The following is a 16,255-nucleotide window of genomic DNA, read 5'->3' on the forward strand; positions in this document are numbered from 1 at the left end:
ATATCTTTCAGGGGGAGGAGAAATCTTTTCCCATGAAAACCTGAGTGTCTGTCAGCAGATGAGACTCGGGAGCAAGTCATGGGAGGAAACTGAGAAAGGGAGGGACAGAGGCAGAGCGGTGACGGTGTGAGAGGCACCTAGCAGAGGAGGCTAGCAGGATGTGTGTCAGGGAGCCATGTCCAGGCTCAGGGGTGGGAGGTTCCGTGGCAGTTGGGAGGCAGCTAGTCTGGGGGAGAGCCATGTTGTCGGTTGGGAGCCTCCATGCCACGGCGCCTTGAAGGAAGCTGCTTCAGGAAAATGGACTGCGCCTAACCACTGTGCTGTGCCTTCCTAGTCCTGCCGCTCTGGCTGCCTGAGTCACCTCTAGAGTGTCCTGCTGGTGTTCGAACCTGGACAGCCCAGTAAGCGCCTGCTGATGCTGTTTCCCCATGTGGGCCTTCAAACCTACAGCTGGGACGAGGGTAAAGGGAGATGAGGGAGCGACTGAAGCTGCTGGTGCCACAACCCTGCCTTGGAGGTGGTGCAGGGGGCCATTATTCCTCAGGAGGCACAATGCCTCCCCGAGCAGCTCCCAGCGTGTGGGGAGAGAGGGCACAGACTGCTGCTGCTCCCCAGGCAGTGCCCACCGCCCTTGCAGCTGGCTAGCGGCACTAGCCCTAAGGGCTAATCGTAAAGCCCAGGGACTGTACTCATGGCTGGAGCCCGTTCAGGTGGAAAAGCCACCCCCTGGCCCATGTTGGCTTTTTTAACAAGAGGGTTAACTTCACAGCCCGCAAAGTGTTAGTTAGTCTGGGCATTGCTGTCCTAAGGGACTAAGTGACAAATGTGTCCCAGTGCCGATCCAGTGTGTTAGGCAGAGGCTGATAAAACACTAGCTCAACATATTGCCAGCTGCAGGGGACCCTGACCCAGAGTTAAATGTGGCCTACCACTCTTCAGGGCACTGACTGTAACTTGCCCCTGGTAGTTCACATTCAGGAGACTATGTGCTCCCAGTGGATTTCTGACCTCTCCCCGTATAGTGCAAACAGGACATAAGGCTGGGATTTTTCAGAGGGGTTTTAGGTAGTGCTGACTGGAAAATATTGAAATATGGGGAGAAAAAGCATAAATATGTTAAATTTTTCCAAGGAAAATTTTTTGATTTTACAGCGAAAAGTCAAAAACTGAAATAACTTGGTCAGGACATGCCATTATAGTGCCTCATGGAATATTGGGTGCCTCATGCTCTGATTCTCATCTATAAGTTGGGCTACCTGATTGGATTACATTTCCTATGATGTGCCATGGTCTCACCTCATTCTGAAGGCAGTCAATTGCATCATAGGAGTGCCTGGCTGTGGTGCATTATGGGAGCTATAAAATTTGGCTGAGGAGACCAGCCCATAGAAAAGAAAAGGGACGTGAGGAAAATGAACTTCAAAAACCCATAAGGTCTGGTGGCAGACCATTTCTGATGAGCTATTTCAGTTTTTGGATGTTTGTTTTTGTGATGAAAAATAAAAAATTTTCACAAGTAGGCACTTTTCATACAAAGTTTTGTTTTGTCACCCCGCAATTTTCTATTGAAAAACAGTTTTGACAGAAATTTTTCAATCAGACCAACTCCTTATTGACTTTTCCAGTATTGCCAGTCCCAAGCACTGAAAAATCATACACCTCATTCCCCAAGATCAGGGCTATTGCAGTACAGAAAAAGATTCGCTATGAGAACTGATGTGGAAAGGTTCAGTAGTGTTCTCAGACAGTGCTGTCTGTTAAATGCAAGGAGTTATCTCTGTGAGTAGCATTTCCCTCTCATATGTCCCTGGAATCTATTGGTGCACAGTCTAATTGTATTCTTGTAAAGTAGTGGTTCTCAACCCGGGGTACATGCACCCCTGGGGGTACGCAGAGGTCTTCCAGGGGGTACAGCAACTCATCTAGATATTTGCCTAGTTTTACAACAGGCTACATAAAAAGCACTAGCAAAGTCAGTACAAACTAAAATTTCATACAGACAATGACTTATTTATACTGCTCCAGATACTATACACTGAAACGTAAGTACAATATTTATATTCCAGTTGATTTATTTCATATGGTAAAAATGAGAAAGTAAGCAATTTTTCAGTAATACTGTTCTATGACACTTTTGTATTTTTATGTCTGATTTTTTGTAAGCAAGTAGTTTTTAAGTGAGGTGAAACTTGGGGGTACACAAGACAAATCAGACTCTTGAAAGGGGTACAGTAGTCTGGAAAGGTTGAGAGCCACTGTTATAAAGGATCTTCCACAGAGCCCCAGTGGGAGGAACAATGATACAAATCTACATCTCTTTCCCTTCCATGCCCCACTCAGAGTGAACTGACAGATCTAAGGTCATCTGAGCTCAGAATCAGAGAGGACAATCCACACCTATGTGCAAATTTCAGAGTAACAGCCGTGTTAGTCTGTATTCGCAAAAAGAAAAGGAGTACTTGTGGCACCTTAGAGACTAACCAATTTATTTGAGCATGAGCTTTCGTGAGCTACAGCTCACTTCATATCCGATGAAGTGAGCTGTAGCTCACGAAAGCTCATGCTCAAATAAATTGGTTAGTCTCTAAGGTGCCACAAGTACTCCTTTTCTTTTTACCTATGTGCAAAGGTACAAATTCAGCCCTGATGGATTCAATGGAGTGGCACCTGCTAACCCCAGATTTGAATATGACCCATTGACTTCCGTGGAATTGCAGTCACATATGTGAGAGCAGGACTGGGTCCTTAATTTATTTTCAAAATCTAGCAGTGTTAAAGGTAATAGCTTTGTGTACAAAGAGGAAAAAATTGGAATTTCATATGTTTCTGCTTTCAAGAGCAGAATGTATCCAGCGTGATCAAATATATGTTGTGTACTAAAATATATAGGCATACACTGAATAATATTATTCAGTACATACTATCTCACTGTGTTCTAGATTTTATTTTGGTTTCTTACCTACCTGATGCATTGTTTTTATTAAAAGGAGGAAAAGCGACAATGAAAACCCGGAATATACCAAAGGTACTAGCTTGGTATTGGAGAATCTTTCCAAGATTTTTTTTTCTCTTAGTGCTTTTCATCACATTGTTTGCCATTATTTGGAGCCAGAACAAAGAAGAGTGTAACTGCTTAAAAATGGGAAAGCCTGGATTAACGTCATTTCACGTAGGTAACAAAAGGAATGAGGCACAAATTCATTTAGAATAAGGTTATTTGTTATTGGTGGAATATATACAATGAGTTGATAAAATCTCCCAAAAGGGGAGGAGGTTCTGAACAGCTATTTCAGAAAAAAAAATGCATATAAATCTATTTAATGAAAAATTCTGAATCTTTGACAAGACACTGCATTGTAAGTTTTCCAATGATGCAAACATTTTTCAGCAGTTAAAAAAATATGTAGACCTTTAATGGCAGTAGTGACTTGCAATACTCATGCTGAAAAAGGCCCTTTCCACTATAGGGAAGAGAGCTTTGGCAGTACTGACCAAGTAGATTCCTCTCCTTGAAATTTGTCATAACAGAACTCAGGCTGACTTTTGTCGCCATTATTCCTTGAATTTAAAAAAAAAAAGTCTGACGTTTGTTTAGGCTGATCAGGTCTGCAAAACCATGGTTCATATATTTTGGATCCTCCAGCCCTGATGCTTTGCAGTGTCTTGGGAGCTTATCTGTGCATGAGAGTGTCTGTGTGTCTGTGGAAGAGTGGGGAATAGAGGAAAAATTAGGTTACTTAACTAGTAATGAGGATTAATTAGCTAATGTCTGCAAAGCGCTTTGAAGATGAAAAGCACTATATGAGTGCTAAATACTATTAAGTAATTAAAGTTCTTTGATTGCCTGCTAGTTGATGGGATAACAGCAGTCCTTTCCACCCCAGCCCACCTTGTCTTGCTTGTGTTTCACTATTAATCTGACCTTGTTTCTGTTTGACTGTGCAGTGTTCACTACCAACAGACACTTATCAGAGTGCCAACTCTAATCTGTCACAGAATCAGAGGTGCTGGTAGGGCCATGGGTATGTTAAAGAGGGGTTTGCATTCAGGTCCACATTCCAAATATGAAACTTTCTAAGTCAAAACTGTGCCCAAAGATCAGGTTTGTACACACTATGAAAGAGTCCCCTGAGTCTTCTTGCCCAGATGGTGAGGGAACCTGACCACACCCAGTTATTTATACTGGGTGTCTTCAGTTCAGTCAGGCCCCAGCTCTTTACAATTTGCAAGGGGCCCTGGCCATTTGCAGATCTTAAGTCTTTCTGGTTTACCCTGGGAGTTTGTTGCACTTTCCATAGGGCTGAGATGAAGGGCTCCCAGCTGGAAGTTCCTTCTGTGGCTCCAGAAGACCCTCCAGCAGTCTCCTGCTCCATTCCCCTAGATTACTTCATTTTCCTCCCTTTTAAAGGCTCCCTCCCAATCATACATGACTGACAGGTCCGGAGGAGTGGGGATAGCCCTGTCCCCAGGACCTGTCTGGCACCCTCCTCACCAGTGTGTGGTCTATTCACCCTGTAGCACACACCCGTAGACCAGGGTGAAATAGTGCACTGTGTTATGGCTGACACAGTGACACTGTTCAGTGAGAAAATTTTCAGAGTTGCAGTGGGTGCCGAGGAGGAAAAAAAGCGAACATGGTATTGGTCTTCAAATGCAGAAAAATGAGGGAACCTGGCAACTCTTAGCTAGTAAGTTTAACATTAAGCACTAGTGAAATAACAGAACTACTATCTAGAGCCAAAACTCACAAAACACCTATAGGAGAATGGAACCCCATGAGCAATAAACAACGTGAAGTTATAAAAAACAAATCTTGTCAGACAAACCCACATTTATTTCAACAGAATTATGAAATTCTGGGTGACGGGAATAAGATAGATATAATCCATTTGGAGTTTATTAAAGCATAGTTGCTTTCATAATCTTACTCCTTATTAATTCAAATAGGCTTGGATATAAACATTATCATATGGGATGGAAAGTCACAGAAGTTCTGAAAACAAAGGCTAATGATAGGCAGCAACGTACTGGAGTCGGGGAGAGTGTTTAATGGAGTGCTGCTGGGACAGGTCATGCCCTGTCTTATTTAACATCTCGTTGATAACCTGAAAGAGGGAATAAACAGCAAATTGTTAAACTTCCTAGATATATTAAATTCAGCAGTGTTGCTACAAGGCGAGAAATAATCCAAAGAATGTTAAAGGGTTGGTAAAAGGAAAGAATATACTGTTGTGTTGTTGACAATCTTGTGGGATTTTACCTAAAATAAATATAAATGACTGGTACGCAGTATCTGCATAATTTCCTTGTATTTCCCTGTATCCACAATAAGAAATAATATAAATACTGAGGTGAGCTACCTATAAATTTTATTTAACTATCTGAGTCCATTGGCAAGTTTTATGTCCTGCCCCAAAATGAGAAAAAAGAAAAGGAGTACTTGTGGCACTTTAGAGACTAACCAATTTATTTGAGCATGAGCTTTCGTGAGCTAATGAGAGTCATCTTGGAGAAGTGAGTTAATGCACTTGAGGAAAAATAATCCAAAACACAGGTGTTCAGTGGAGAGAAACCTGAAAAGCAGTAATGCACAGCCGTAGGGGTGATTGTGGACAGCAAATTGGATATGAGATTACAGTGTATAAAGCAGCAAAAACTCTGAATGAAAATTTGGTCTACATGTGCAGGGTAGTCTTTGCTAGTAGTTACAGCAGAGGTTTGGAAGACAGGTCTCCTGGGTTTTATTCCCAGTTCTGTCACAGCTCCCTATGCACTCTAGCACAGGGGTTCTCAACTGTTTTCTTTCTAACCCCCCTCCCCCCGCCCCCTATGCTATAAAAACTCCATGGCTCAGCTGTGCACAATAACTGTTTTTTTGCATTTAAAAGGCAGGGCGGCATTAGGGAATAGCAAGCAGGGCAATTTCCAGGGGCCCCACACCACAGGAGCCTGCACAAAGCTACATTACTCAGGCCTCGGCTTCATCATCAGGTGGCAGAGCTCAGGCCCTCAGGCTTCAGCCCCATGCGGTGGGGCTTTGGCTTTCTGCCCTGAGCCTCACGTGAATCTAATGCTGGTCCTGCTTGACAGACCCCCTGAAACCTGCTTGGGGCCCCCTGGGGGCCCTGGACCTCAGGTTGATAACCACCGCCCTAGCACAGGTCATGTAACTTCTCTGGACCCTCAGTTTACTTATAGGCAAAACAGGTCTAATAATAGATACATCACAGAGGAGTTTGTGAGGTTTAACTTGCTAATATTGTATTTGTTAATTAGCCTGGAATTCTGGGATACTTGTTCTCTAAGTTAAGAATTCTGCTAGGGATTTTTGAGAAGTTGCATTTAATGTAAAGAAGAAAAAAAACTGCTCATCATAGAGAGCATAAAGCTTTTGCTAATGCGTATTATTCCCTCTCTATAAATATCTGTGAGGAAAAGGATTCTAACAGCACTTTTCTGTGCCCTGGTTCCCACTGCTGTACCTTGCTATAATACAAAAATACATAAATAGCAATAATAATGTCCTTCACGTATTGGAGCATTGGCAGATTGAGAGGTATAAAACAGACCAATGTATAGGAACAATACATATTATAATATGTATATTATATATTGTATGCTGTAGCTTGCATCAGTCTCACATATTATAAAGTAACAGTATTTTGTTTTTAAGGCCACAGCTGGACAGGTGGCGACGGCTGGCTTGGAAGCTCCTGTTCGTGAGATGCCACAAAATCAAAATTTTACTGTAAAAGAAAGTGTGATAGACCCTTTACCGATTCCATATGAATATCTCTTAGGCTCTCATCCTACTAAAAAAAGTGAGTGTTGATTGCAAGATGGACTCTGGTCAGCCCAGTCCCTTGCAGTTATATTCAGAACAAAAGTATTAACATGCGGTGCAAGCAAATTATCAAAATAACAAATGACCTTAAAAAGTAAGAGATCTGAGAGGTGAAATCACCCAGGTTTCCCTGAAACATCACAAGCCACAAAAGAGGGAGAATTCCATCTCTGTTTTGGTCCAAAGAAACTCTGCCCACCAAATCTCTCCAGCACTATAGCAACATAATAATACTGGCCCCAATTCAAGGTACTTAACCACATGCTTCATTTTAAATATGTGAGTAATCTCACTTATTTCAGTGGGACTACTCACAGTCTTAAAGTTAGGAATGTGCTTAGTATCTTACTGAATCAGGGCCACTATGATATCAGACCAATGAAACATTGGTTTTTCATCCGTGAGGAAAAACATAATGTAAGTTCTGGAGTTTCCCCTTAAATAAGAGCAGAATTTGGCCTATTCTTCCTAGCAGCTTCTGAAATTAATCTTTTAATGGGTGTCATGTACACCATGTTTGTTACTTTCCTCTTTTTCACCTAAAACTACCAGTAAACAATGTACATATGGATATCCAGTACCACTGCATGTAAGTGCGTGTTGGAACAATCAAGAGTAAGGTGCTGATCTTGCAAGCAGCTCCACATGGCAGGAACTCCTGGGAGGGGATGGTTGGAGCACTCCCTGGACTGAGGCTGGGGAAGAGCAGGGTGTAGGGGCTCATGCACCATGGAGTCAGGCTAGTGGTGGGCTGGGGCAATGGCCAGTTTTTCTGCCTCTTGGAGGTGGCAGCCTTATTTGGACCCTGACCAGGTTTGGCCCTAGTGCCCCTGTGTGTGGGCCAAATTTAAGTGAGTGGCATTGCAGCCTGGCACATGGGGTCACAGCACTGCTCAGGTTTGGCATCCTAGGCAGCTGGGCCTCTTCTCAACACGCCTACCAGATGGTCATGGTGTAAGAGGAGGAGGGCTTTTGGGAGAGGTCAGGTTTCTCAGGTCACTTTTTGTGGTTCAGCTCATCCTTGACTTGTTCTTCCTCCTTGCTAGTGTCATGAGCCATCAGAGCCACAGTGTCCTCTTTGGAGTACTGGTGGCTGGCCACGAAGGCCACCCTTCTTCCCATGGGGAAAAGAATCAGCTTTCCTTTCAGCTCACTTGCCTGCCCAATCACCCAGTGCCTCAGAGACAGTCCCCTATTTGTATTGATTCAGATCAAACTTGTGTCCAGAGCCAGCTGAGACTCGGTGCCCCTTTTTCTTTGGAGCTGGTAAAGTTCCTCTCTTAGTCCTGACTGTTTTTCAAAAGGTAGCAAGGCATCTCTGGCTTAGGTATCCAATGTACTAATGTACTGGCTCTTTTCTGATTTTTACGGTCTCCAACAAGTTCTGCTTTTGGCAGGAACCCTCCCCCCCATAGCTGGAGAGCCAGCTGGACATGGTCAAGTTCATTTGTAAGTCACATTTCATAAAGACACCCAAGCATGTAGCCTACTTAGCAAACATTTCCCAGAACAAAAGAAGAGAGTGTGGGTATTAGATTTTTTAAAGCATCTAATTGGCATGCATATGTAAACTAAATATTCTAGATATATTAATATTAAACATATTTCACATTAGATTTTTTAAAAAGTTTTGTCTGAACTTTCCCTGATGGTTTAGAATAATTATCTTATCTGGAGATTTTGAGAAAGTCCTGGTGGCAGATCTGTGAAAGGTGAAAGTTGGATAAGTTGTTATTCCTGATGTCCAGTACAGTGAAAAAAACAATGCTAAATCCTATGGTGACCTGGGGTTCTGAAGGCTACATTTTGGTCAACAGTAAAAGGAAACAACCAAATCTCACTGCTCTACCATGTTATTTGTACTTGGCTGGCACAGGCATTCATTTTAGTACCAGGGAACTGAGTTCAAACTTGTATGCATGTGCCCTGAGCTGCAAATTTCCACTCCCAGACTAGGCACTGAATCTAGGGTCTTACACTGAAATCAATCAGTGTAAGCGGGAAATGACTGTTATACAGGGTACTTTCTCCCTGATTCTCAGATGTATATATCTCTCGCTCTAGATATACACATTTACATTTATAATCACTAGAGTCTTAGCACAATGCTCAGCTCACTGATTACATATTATGCAGTTACACAAATAATAAATGGAGATGTTCTGATATTTACGGACTGTATATCACATGCTCTAGCTAGTTTAAGGAAGGTGTGTGTGTGTGGCGAGGGGAAATTTCCATAGTGCACAGGGCCCTAAAATTTGGCCCTGCATATTTCACTGAGCAATTGGAACTACTATGGGAAAACACAGGCCCAAACCAGCAAAACTATAATTTCACATGACTCTGCCTCTAGTTCACCAGAGTAGGAACAGTTCATAGAAGGAAAAAAAGAGATCCTATAAATTATTTCTGTTTTTACCTTTTGTAGGATATTTGTCAATTGGGATTTCCTCCATCCACCGGAAGAATAAATACTATCTAATGAGAACAATTGAGTCCATTTTTAGTCAGTCCAGCCCAGAGGAGTTAAAAGGGATAGTCTTAGTTGTCTATCTAGCAAACAATGATTCTACTCTAAATAAGCAAACAGCCAAGGAGATTAAAGATGGATTTAGTTCATATATTGATGAAGGAACTCTTCTTGTTATATGCAGCTCTCTAGCCAGTTATCCTTCTTTACAAGGTCTGCAAAGGAACTTCTGGGATAAAGATGAAAGCGTCTGGCACAGATCAAAACAGAATGTGGACTATGCTTTTTTAGTTAATTTTTGTGCCAGCCTCTCACATTATTATCTGATGTTGGAAGATGATGTGGTTTGTGCCAATGGTTTCCTTTCCATAATACAACAATTCATACATGAACGGATGGAACCCTGGACCACAGTAGCCTTTTCCACATTGGGCTATATAGGGAAACTCTATCACAATGAAGATCTTCCCAAACTGGCACGATTCCTGTTGCTGTTCTATGACATAATGCCCTGTGACTGGCTCTTAGAACTTTTCCACCAATCCAAAGCTCAGAAAGAAATCATTACCTTCAGACCTTCTCTTTTTCAGCACATTGGCAGAATTTCATCTTTTCACACTATGGAAACTATATTCAAAGATCCAGAGTTCCAAGAAGATTTTGGAGATTTTGGAGACTTCCCTGCTGTCTCCTGTTACACGGACATACCAGTGTTTGATGATTATGTGCCTGAGGAAGTTTGTCCACCTGGCAAAGGTGTCTTTTGGGGAAGGAATGTAACAACAGGAAGCTCCTTTACCATTGTTTTTGAAACACCAATAATTCTCCAGAAGCTTCAGATTTATACAGGATCAGCTGAATACAACCGGGACATTCTGTATTCTGGTTACGTGGAACTGGGCACAGTGAAAATAAAGGAAAATGATAATGCAACATGCAAGATCTTCAGGAGAGCAGGAGATTTTCGCAATGGAAAATTTGAATTGGACAACTTTGGTCAAGTTATGGAGGAGCAGATTCACTGCCTTCGAATACAGGTAACTGTCACACAAAAGGAATGGCTGATAATAAGGAAAATAAATATTTGGGTCAAAAAGGTTTAATGGGTTAAAACTCAGGTTCTGTTTTGCCCCTTCTGTTTAAAAATGGGAAGGAAATCCATATTACACATCACCTTGTACTACTCACTATGTAACAAAAGCAACTTTGTTATTGGTTAATGAAAAACAAATGACTTGGGAGGCATTTCTAGTTGAAATAAGCAAAATAAAACTCTAATACAATACATTAAATTTTTTCTCCCACAATGCAGTTGTGTCTATGAAAGGTCATTGGTAATAAAACTTGTATGCCCACTCTTTAAGTAGGATTCATCACCTATGTGGTGGTCATGAACACTTAGGCTATGTTTACACTAGCACTTACTGCGGTGTATCTTATGTCACTCAGGGGTGTGAAAAAGCCACCCACCTGAGCGACATAAATTACACCAACCTAAGCACTGGTGTAGACAGTGCTATGTTGGTAGGAGAGCTTCTCCAGTCAACATAGCTATTGTTGCTTGCAGGGCTGGAGTAATTAAGCCGACAGGAGAACTCTCTCCATTTGGCTTCGAGTGGTTACATTAGAGAGCTTACAGCACCACAACTGCATCACTGCAGCTCCGCTGCTGTAAACTCTAGTGTAGCCATAACCTTAGGGTTATATTTAGGTGTATATCTGCCTAAATCTAGGTTCTCTGTTCAGCTGTTGCCTAACCCTGTAGATGTCTCTCAAAAACAGGATACATAAGGGCGCCATGAAATAAGGAGGCAAACTTCTGCTTAGTCCCAAAACATAAATGTCTTAATTGTTTAAATGTAATTACTGACTCATCAGCATTCATGCATCCACTCATTCCCACACATCCTCACAACAATGAGGTCATTGTGACACTGGGAAAATATCGCTAAAAGGTGGAAGCAGAGTCTAGGACAAGTGGATAACTTTACCTTAATAGCCTTTCGCCTACAAACCAGAAAGCTGCTTTCAATATCCCTTAGAAATGCTAATTTTTTATTAAACATTTGGCCAACTAAAGTTACTCAAGCATAAATCCAAATATGGCCTATGTTCCATACACCACATCTGCATAGGAAGTCACAGACCCTGCACCAAAGAGCTTGCATTCTATCCATATCTATACCCTTTTTGTGTTGGGAGGAAGAAAAGAGCATGCTTAACATATATGTGTATATGAATCTGTGTACACATATGTGTATATGAATGTCTCTCAATGGAAATGCAACAGAATTGTGGTGACACTTTTCCACACTCCTTTTTTTGTGTGTGTACTATGCTTGTACAGTAGAGGGCACCAAAGCTTCATTAGCTGGCCTTCACAAACTGACCTTTTTTTCTGATGATGCTGACAATTTCATGCATGCCATTTAATTATACGTGCACAAACTCTACCTAAAATACATGTAAAATCAATCCCAGGAAAAAAGAAATTAAGCACTAGTTGCTTAATAAAGTAGCTACTGTTAACACTGGTGATGTTATGTTTATACTCTGTATATTAAATATATAATACATCAACTTTCCTACTGATAACAATCTAGCAGAGTAAACTCATGACTCATAGGTGTGATGGATACAAAAACTTTAATTCATGGTTAACATCACACCCACAAATTGGAAACTGAAGGAAACAATCCAACTTACCACCTGGGATGAAGTGAACGCTGTAGTTTCACAGTTCCTTATCTTCAAGGTGCTCAATAGTATAGACCCAAGATACCTAAAAGATCACCTAACACTCCTGAAAGAAGACCATCGCTGGCAATTTTACTCCTCTAGCACAATGGAACTTTCTAGCATAAGGGTAAAGCTTGTCTGTGCAGGAAACAGCTGTCTGAGAGGCAGGTCCAAGATTGTGGAATGAATTCCCACAGGAACTAAGGATCACACAAGAGCAAGGGGCTAAGGCACAGCTCTGGGCCCAGGGGATCCCACCCAATCACATCTGCAAAGCCTGTACAAGCAGGAGGCGGGGCTTAAAAGAGGAAGGAGAGCCACTCACATGGAGGTAGACAGTGGAAGGGAGCAGACTGAGGTGGTTCACTTGGAGGTGGAGAACTTGTTGCCTGAGGCCTGACAAGGCAGACTTGAGCAAACATACAAAGAGGCAGGTGACTGACTGTGCAGGTGAGCGACTTTATTTGAGGTTCTTTGATTTACTCTGTGGGAAGGAGACTTAAGTAGAAAGTGGTCTGGGGTGTGTGTGTGTGGCTGCTTACCAGCTCACGGTGCAGGGTGTAGCTACCTACCACTGGGGCCTGGACTGGAAACTGGTGGAGAGGGTGGGCCTGGGCTCCCCTACATGCTCCAAGAAAATGTGATAACAACAGGAGCCTTCACCCTGGAGGAAAACCCTGCTGGGGAAAATGGCTGTTCACAGGCCCAGACCCCAAAGTCTCTGTATTAAAGAGAAACCCTTGGTGGTGGGGTGGGGGTGGGGTGAAAATACAGGACTGTATTTTCAGTAGGGAGATGACCTGACACACCCTGCCTGACTGCTAGGTGGTACTGTTGGTGGTCATTCTCCTTCCCCAGACTGTCACAAATCTCACCACCTTCTGCTCCAAGTGCAAGGTTCCTTTTTGACCTGCATTCTCCAATATAAATATATAGCTTGGGGTGGGAGTGGGGGCGGGTGGTGAGAGAGAGAGAGAGATACTAGTGATGAGAGCAGTACAAGAATCCGATTAGAATAGAGATATTTCAGTGGGGTTTGAAAACCAACTTCTCAATAGCCAGTGTGGACTGAACAAGATAGAGGCTTTGGCCTGCGTGGCGCTCTCTGTACATCTCTGCTCAAGAGAGAAAAAGAGGAACTGTATAGAAAAAGTGACTGGACCATCCCTAGGAGACAATGGCCACAGCTAGAACTTTTCTTGTCTTGTTTTACCCTGGAGTAGAAATTTACCTTATCATTTCTGCTGGTTGCAAGTGTGTCTGTTATCAGGATGCCAAAAGCTGATGAAGGTCTTGAATAGGTCCTCATTCAGATGCCATTCTTCTTAACAAAAAATTAAACCATGGATGGTGGAAACTTCAATTTAAATGTATTTATCCAGATCTCATACATTGCTACACTTTTTACAGTGACCCTTGCCTATCAAAAGCCCTTTCTGAGCCTCAATTCTGCAGGATGCCAAGCACCGTCAACTCCCAGTGAAATCCACACGAACACTCAACTCCTTACAGTAGCACTCTACTCTTTACAGGATCAAGCCTTTCACTGACAAACAGCCACATGCTGTAATCACACAGGCAGAATACACGAAGGTGGATGCTTTATCTGTGGATTGTCCTTAAGCATTTCCAGCTCCCATGAGAAGAGACAGCTTTGCTTCTTGAAGGGTTTTGAACTTAGTTTGTTGAGGGGGAAAGCACTATATTCACCCATGTCCTATTTGTTAACAAAATTGTACACATAACTTGCTCATAGCTTTGAAAATGTTTCCTTTAATATAGATTAAAAGCATGTGAGTCTCTTGCTGAGTTCCAGAGGCTCTGGAAACCCTGTACTTGGTGGCTTGTAAAATTATTTCCCTTCAAAAGAATTTTCCTGTGTACTGATTGCAAAAGGAAAGAAAAGAGAGTAAAGTAATGCTAATGGGATTTTGAGTCACTCCCTAGTTCCACTGTACATTTCTATTCATTCTGCATACTGCTTACGCAGCACTGCCCTGATCACACAAACTCTGCTTTCAAACAGAGCCAGCCCATTGTTTCAGCACATCTGGGCTGCCTGCTGAACAGCTACCGTCCAACATACACTGAAGACCACCCCACTGAAGCATCACCCATGGACATGTAACCACTAAAAGATGGCAATCCTTGAAAGAATAATCACAGCTATCACTGCCTCATCAGCAATGGGCTGATGCTATCTTGTCAATCCTGGGAATGATGCTCCAGGGGGAATAACAAGGTGGCAGCCATCTTCTCAAAAGAGAAAAGATGGTCTTGTGGTTAAAGCACTAGACAGGGTTTCAGGCCAATCTGTGTTTTGTGCAACCTTGGGCAGGTCATTGGGGGGGGGGAAGGGTTTTAAAGGAAAAAAATGAGATTTAAGAGCCTAATGCCAATTGATTTGAGTGCTGAAATGCCCTCTGTGCCTATGAAAATCTCCCCCTTAATTTCTGTGCCTCATCTCCCCATCTGTAAAATGGGATAATACTAGCTTTCTCCTACCTTTTGTTTCGTTACTAAACTCTTCTGGGCTGGAGCTGTCCCTTGCTACATGTTTATACAGTGCTTAGCACAATGGGACCCTGATCTTGGTTGGGCCTCTCGGCTCTTCTGAAATAAAAATACTATAATAGTACTTGAGCTACCTGCAAGTCCCCAACACCTCCATTTGTAAATCACATTCAGCCCAGCTCCCTTTGTATAGGAAATGCTACATCTTAGAAAATGTCTGGCTACATTACTCAACATAATTGTAACTAACAATAGTTGATATAAGACCAGAGCAAGCTGCTTCCTGGGTTTAAAAGGTTTCACTTAATATACTTGTCAGCCAAATCCTGCATCAGGCAGAGCTCCTGGAACTGCCATTGAACGCAATGAGAGTTCTGTAGATATCTATATCAGGCTTTGACACAATGACCATTACTTTACTACTTAAGTGCCAAGCTGAAGGTACACTGCACCTCTCGCTATGTGGGCCAATGTGTATAAGAATATCACTGTCAAACACCCCTGATCACAGAACCTGTTTCCAGAAGGCTTCATGTAACTAATGTGGGCTGAAATCTGAATAACTACACATTCTTCTGAATAAGTGAATGATCAGACTTGAACTTCTCCTAGAGTAGGAGGACTTGAGGATTCTGCTGTATAGCTTTATATAGCTGCTCTGCAGATCCCATTGAAACCTATGGCAAGGGCCCCAAATTTCTTTGGATTAAGCCTTTCAAAAAGGTCATTTTCCTATATTTTTAATAAGGGCTTTGTTTTACTTCAGATGCCACACAGCTTATGCTTGTTCCTCTTTCAAGCTAGATTGCCAGGGGCTCTCTCTCCTGCGCCTCTTATTTTAACTTTATTTTCCACCTGCTTTCTGATTTTTGTCCAATTTTCCTTCCTTTGCGGGGGAAGGAGGGCTATTGTTTTGCTCCCCTCCCCTGGTTGCCTCCCTTCCCTTACACACTCTGTGTGGCTGGGCCATGTGCACCAACAGCTGACTTGTCACAGACACACAAAGCTTGGGCCAGTGGGGCTGCTTTGTGAGACTGTGGCACTCCATGCAGCAGCTGCACTTGTGGTCAGGTGCATTAGGAACAGCACATCTGAAGAGGATGCCCACCGTGTTACAAACAGCAGTTCATTTGCAGTGGAGATGCAAGTGGAACTAGGATCATGTAGCTTTTTCCACCCATGCTGGTGCTACTCCTCTCTACCCTGTGTACTCCCTTTCTGGACTAGTCTGGTGCCCAGTGTTGACAAATACTGTCAGAAAGCACTAATGATCACCATGTGGCTAATGTGGAGATGTGGTGGAGTCGTCCTGAATTGGAACGGGGAAAAAAAGCCAGAAATCCAAAAAGGGATTGGAGACAATAGATTTTATGATAAAATCAGCTTGGTCGTGTTGGGCAGGATCCTCTTGAACCTTTTCCACTATGCTTTAAAAATCTGTAAGTATATTTGACAAAAGAAATGTCTTAAGCTATTGATACATATTTTGATTGTCATGAAGCAAAGGTCCATACTGTGTGGTAGCGTTAGCCAGTCACCTGGCTGCGTGATTAGTTAAACCAGAGAGTCCTAGATTTTAAAGCCAATTTTATTATAATAAAAGATTTCAAATTAGGCTGCCTCTCAAACAAACAAGGAATTTTAAATAATAGATCTTAGAAAAAGGGGCAAATAGGTTTATGGAT

At 42.4% G+C, this 16,255-nt stretch overlaps 1 protein-coding gene across 1 annotated transcript; it reads left to right on the top strand.

Moving 5' to 3' along the window:
• Positions 1–3,001: 3,001 nt before the first annotated feature.
• LOC140913597 (alpha-1,3-mannosyl-glycoprotein 4-beta-N-acetylglucosaminyltransferase C) lies at positions 3,002–10,462 on the top strand. Its single transcript, XM_073350325.2, has 3 exons — positions 3,002–3,169; positions 6,674–6,821; positions 9,276–10,462. The coding sequence occupies exons 1-3, from the start codon at positions 3,002–3,004 to the stop codon at positions 10,418–10,420; spliced, it is 1,461 nt and encodes a 486-aa protein (XP_073206426.1). The 3' UTR covers positions 10,421–10,462.
• Positions 10,463–16,255: the final 5,793 nt, after the last annotated feature.

This window comes from Lepidochelys kempii, chromosome 6, assembly GCF_965140285.1.
Source record: "Lepidochelys kempii isolate rLepKem1 chromosome 6, rLepKem1.hap1, whole genome shotgun sequence".
Lineage (NCBI taxonomy): Eukaryota > Metazoa > Chordata > Testudines > Cheloniidae > Lepidochelys > Lepidochelys kempii.

Coding starts and splice junctions, on each gene's coding strand:
- LOC140913597 (XM_073350325.2), top strand. CDS start 3,002: ATGAAAACCCGGAATATACCAAAGGTACTAGCTTGGTATTGGAGAATC. Junction 3,170..6,673: donor CTGGATTAACGTCATTTCAC/GTAGGTAACAAA, acceptor TTTGTTTTTAAG/GCCACAGCTGGACAGGTGGC. Junction 6,822..9,275: donor CTCTCATCCTACTAAAAAAA/GTGAGTGTTGAT, acceptor TACCTTTTGTAG/GATATTTGTCAATTGGGATT.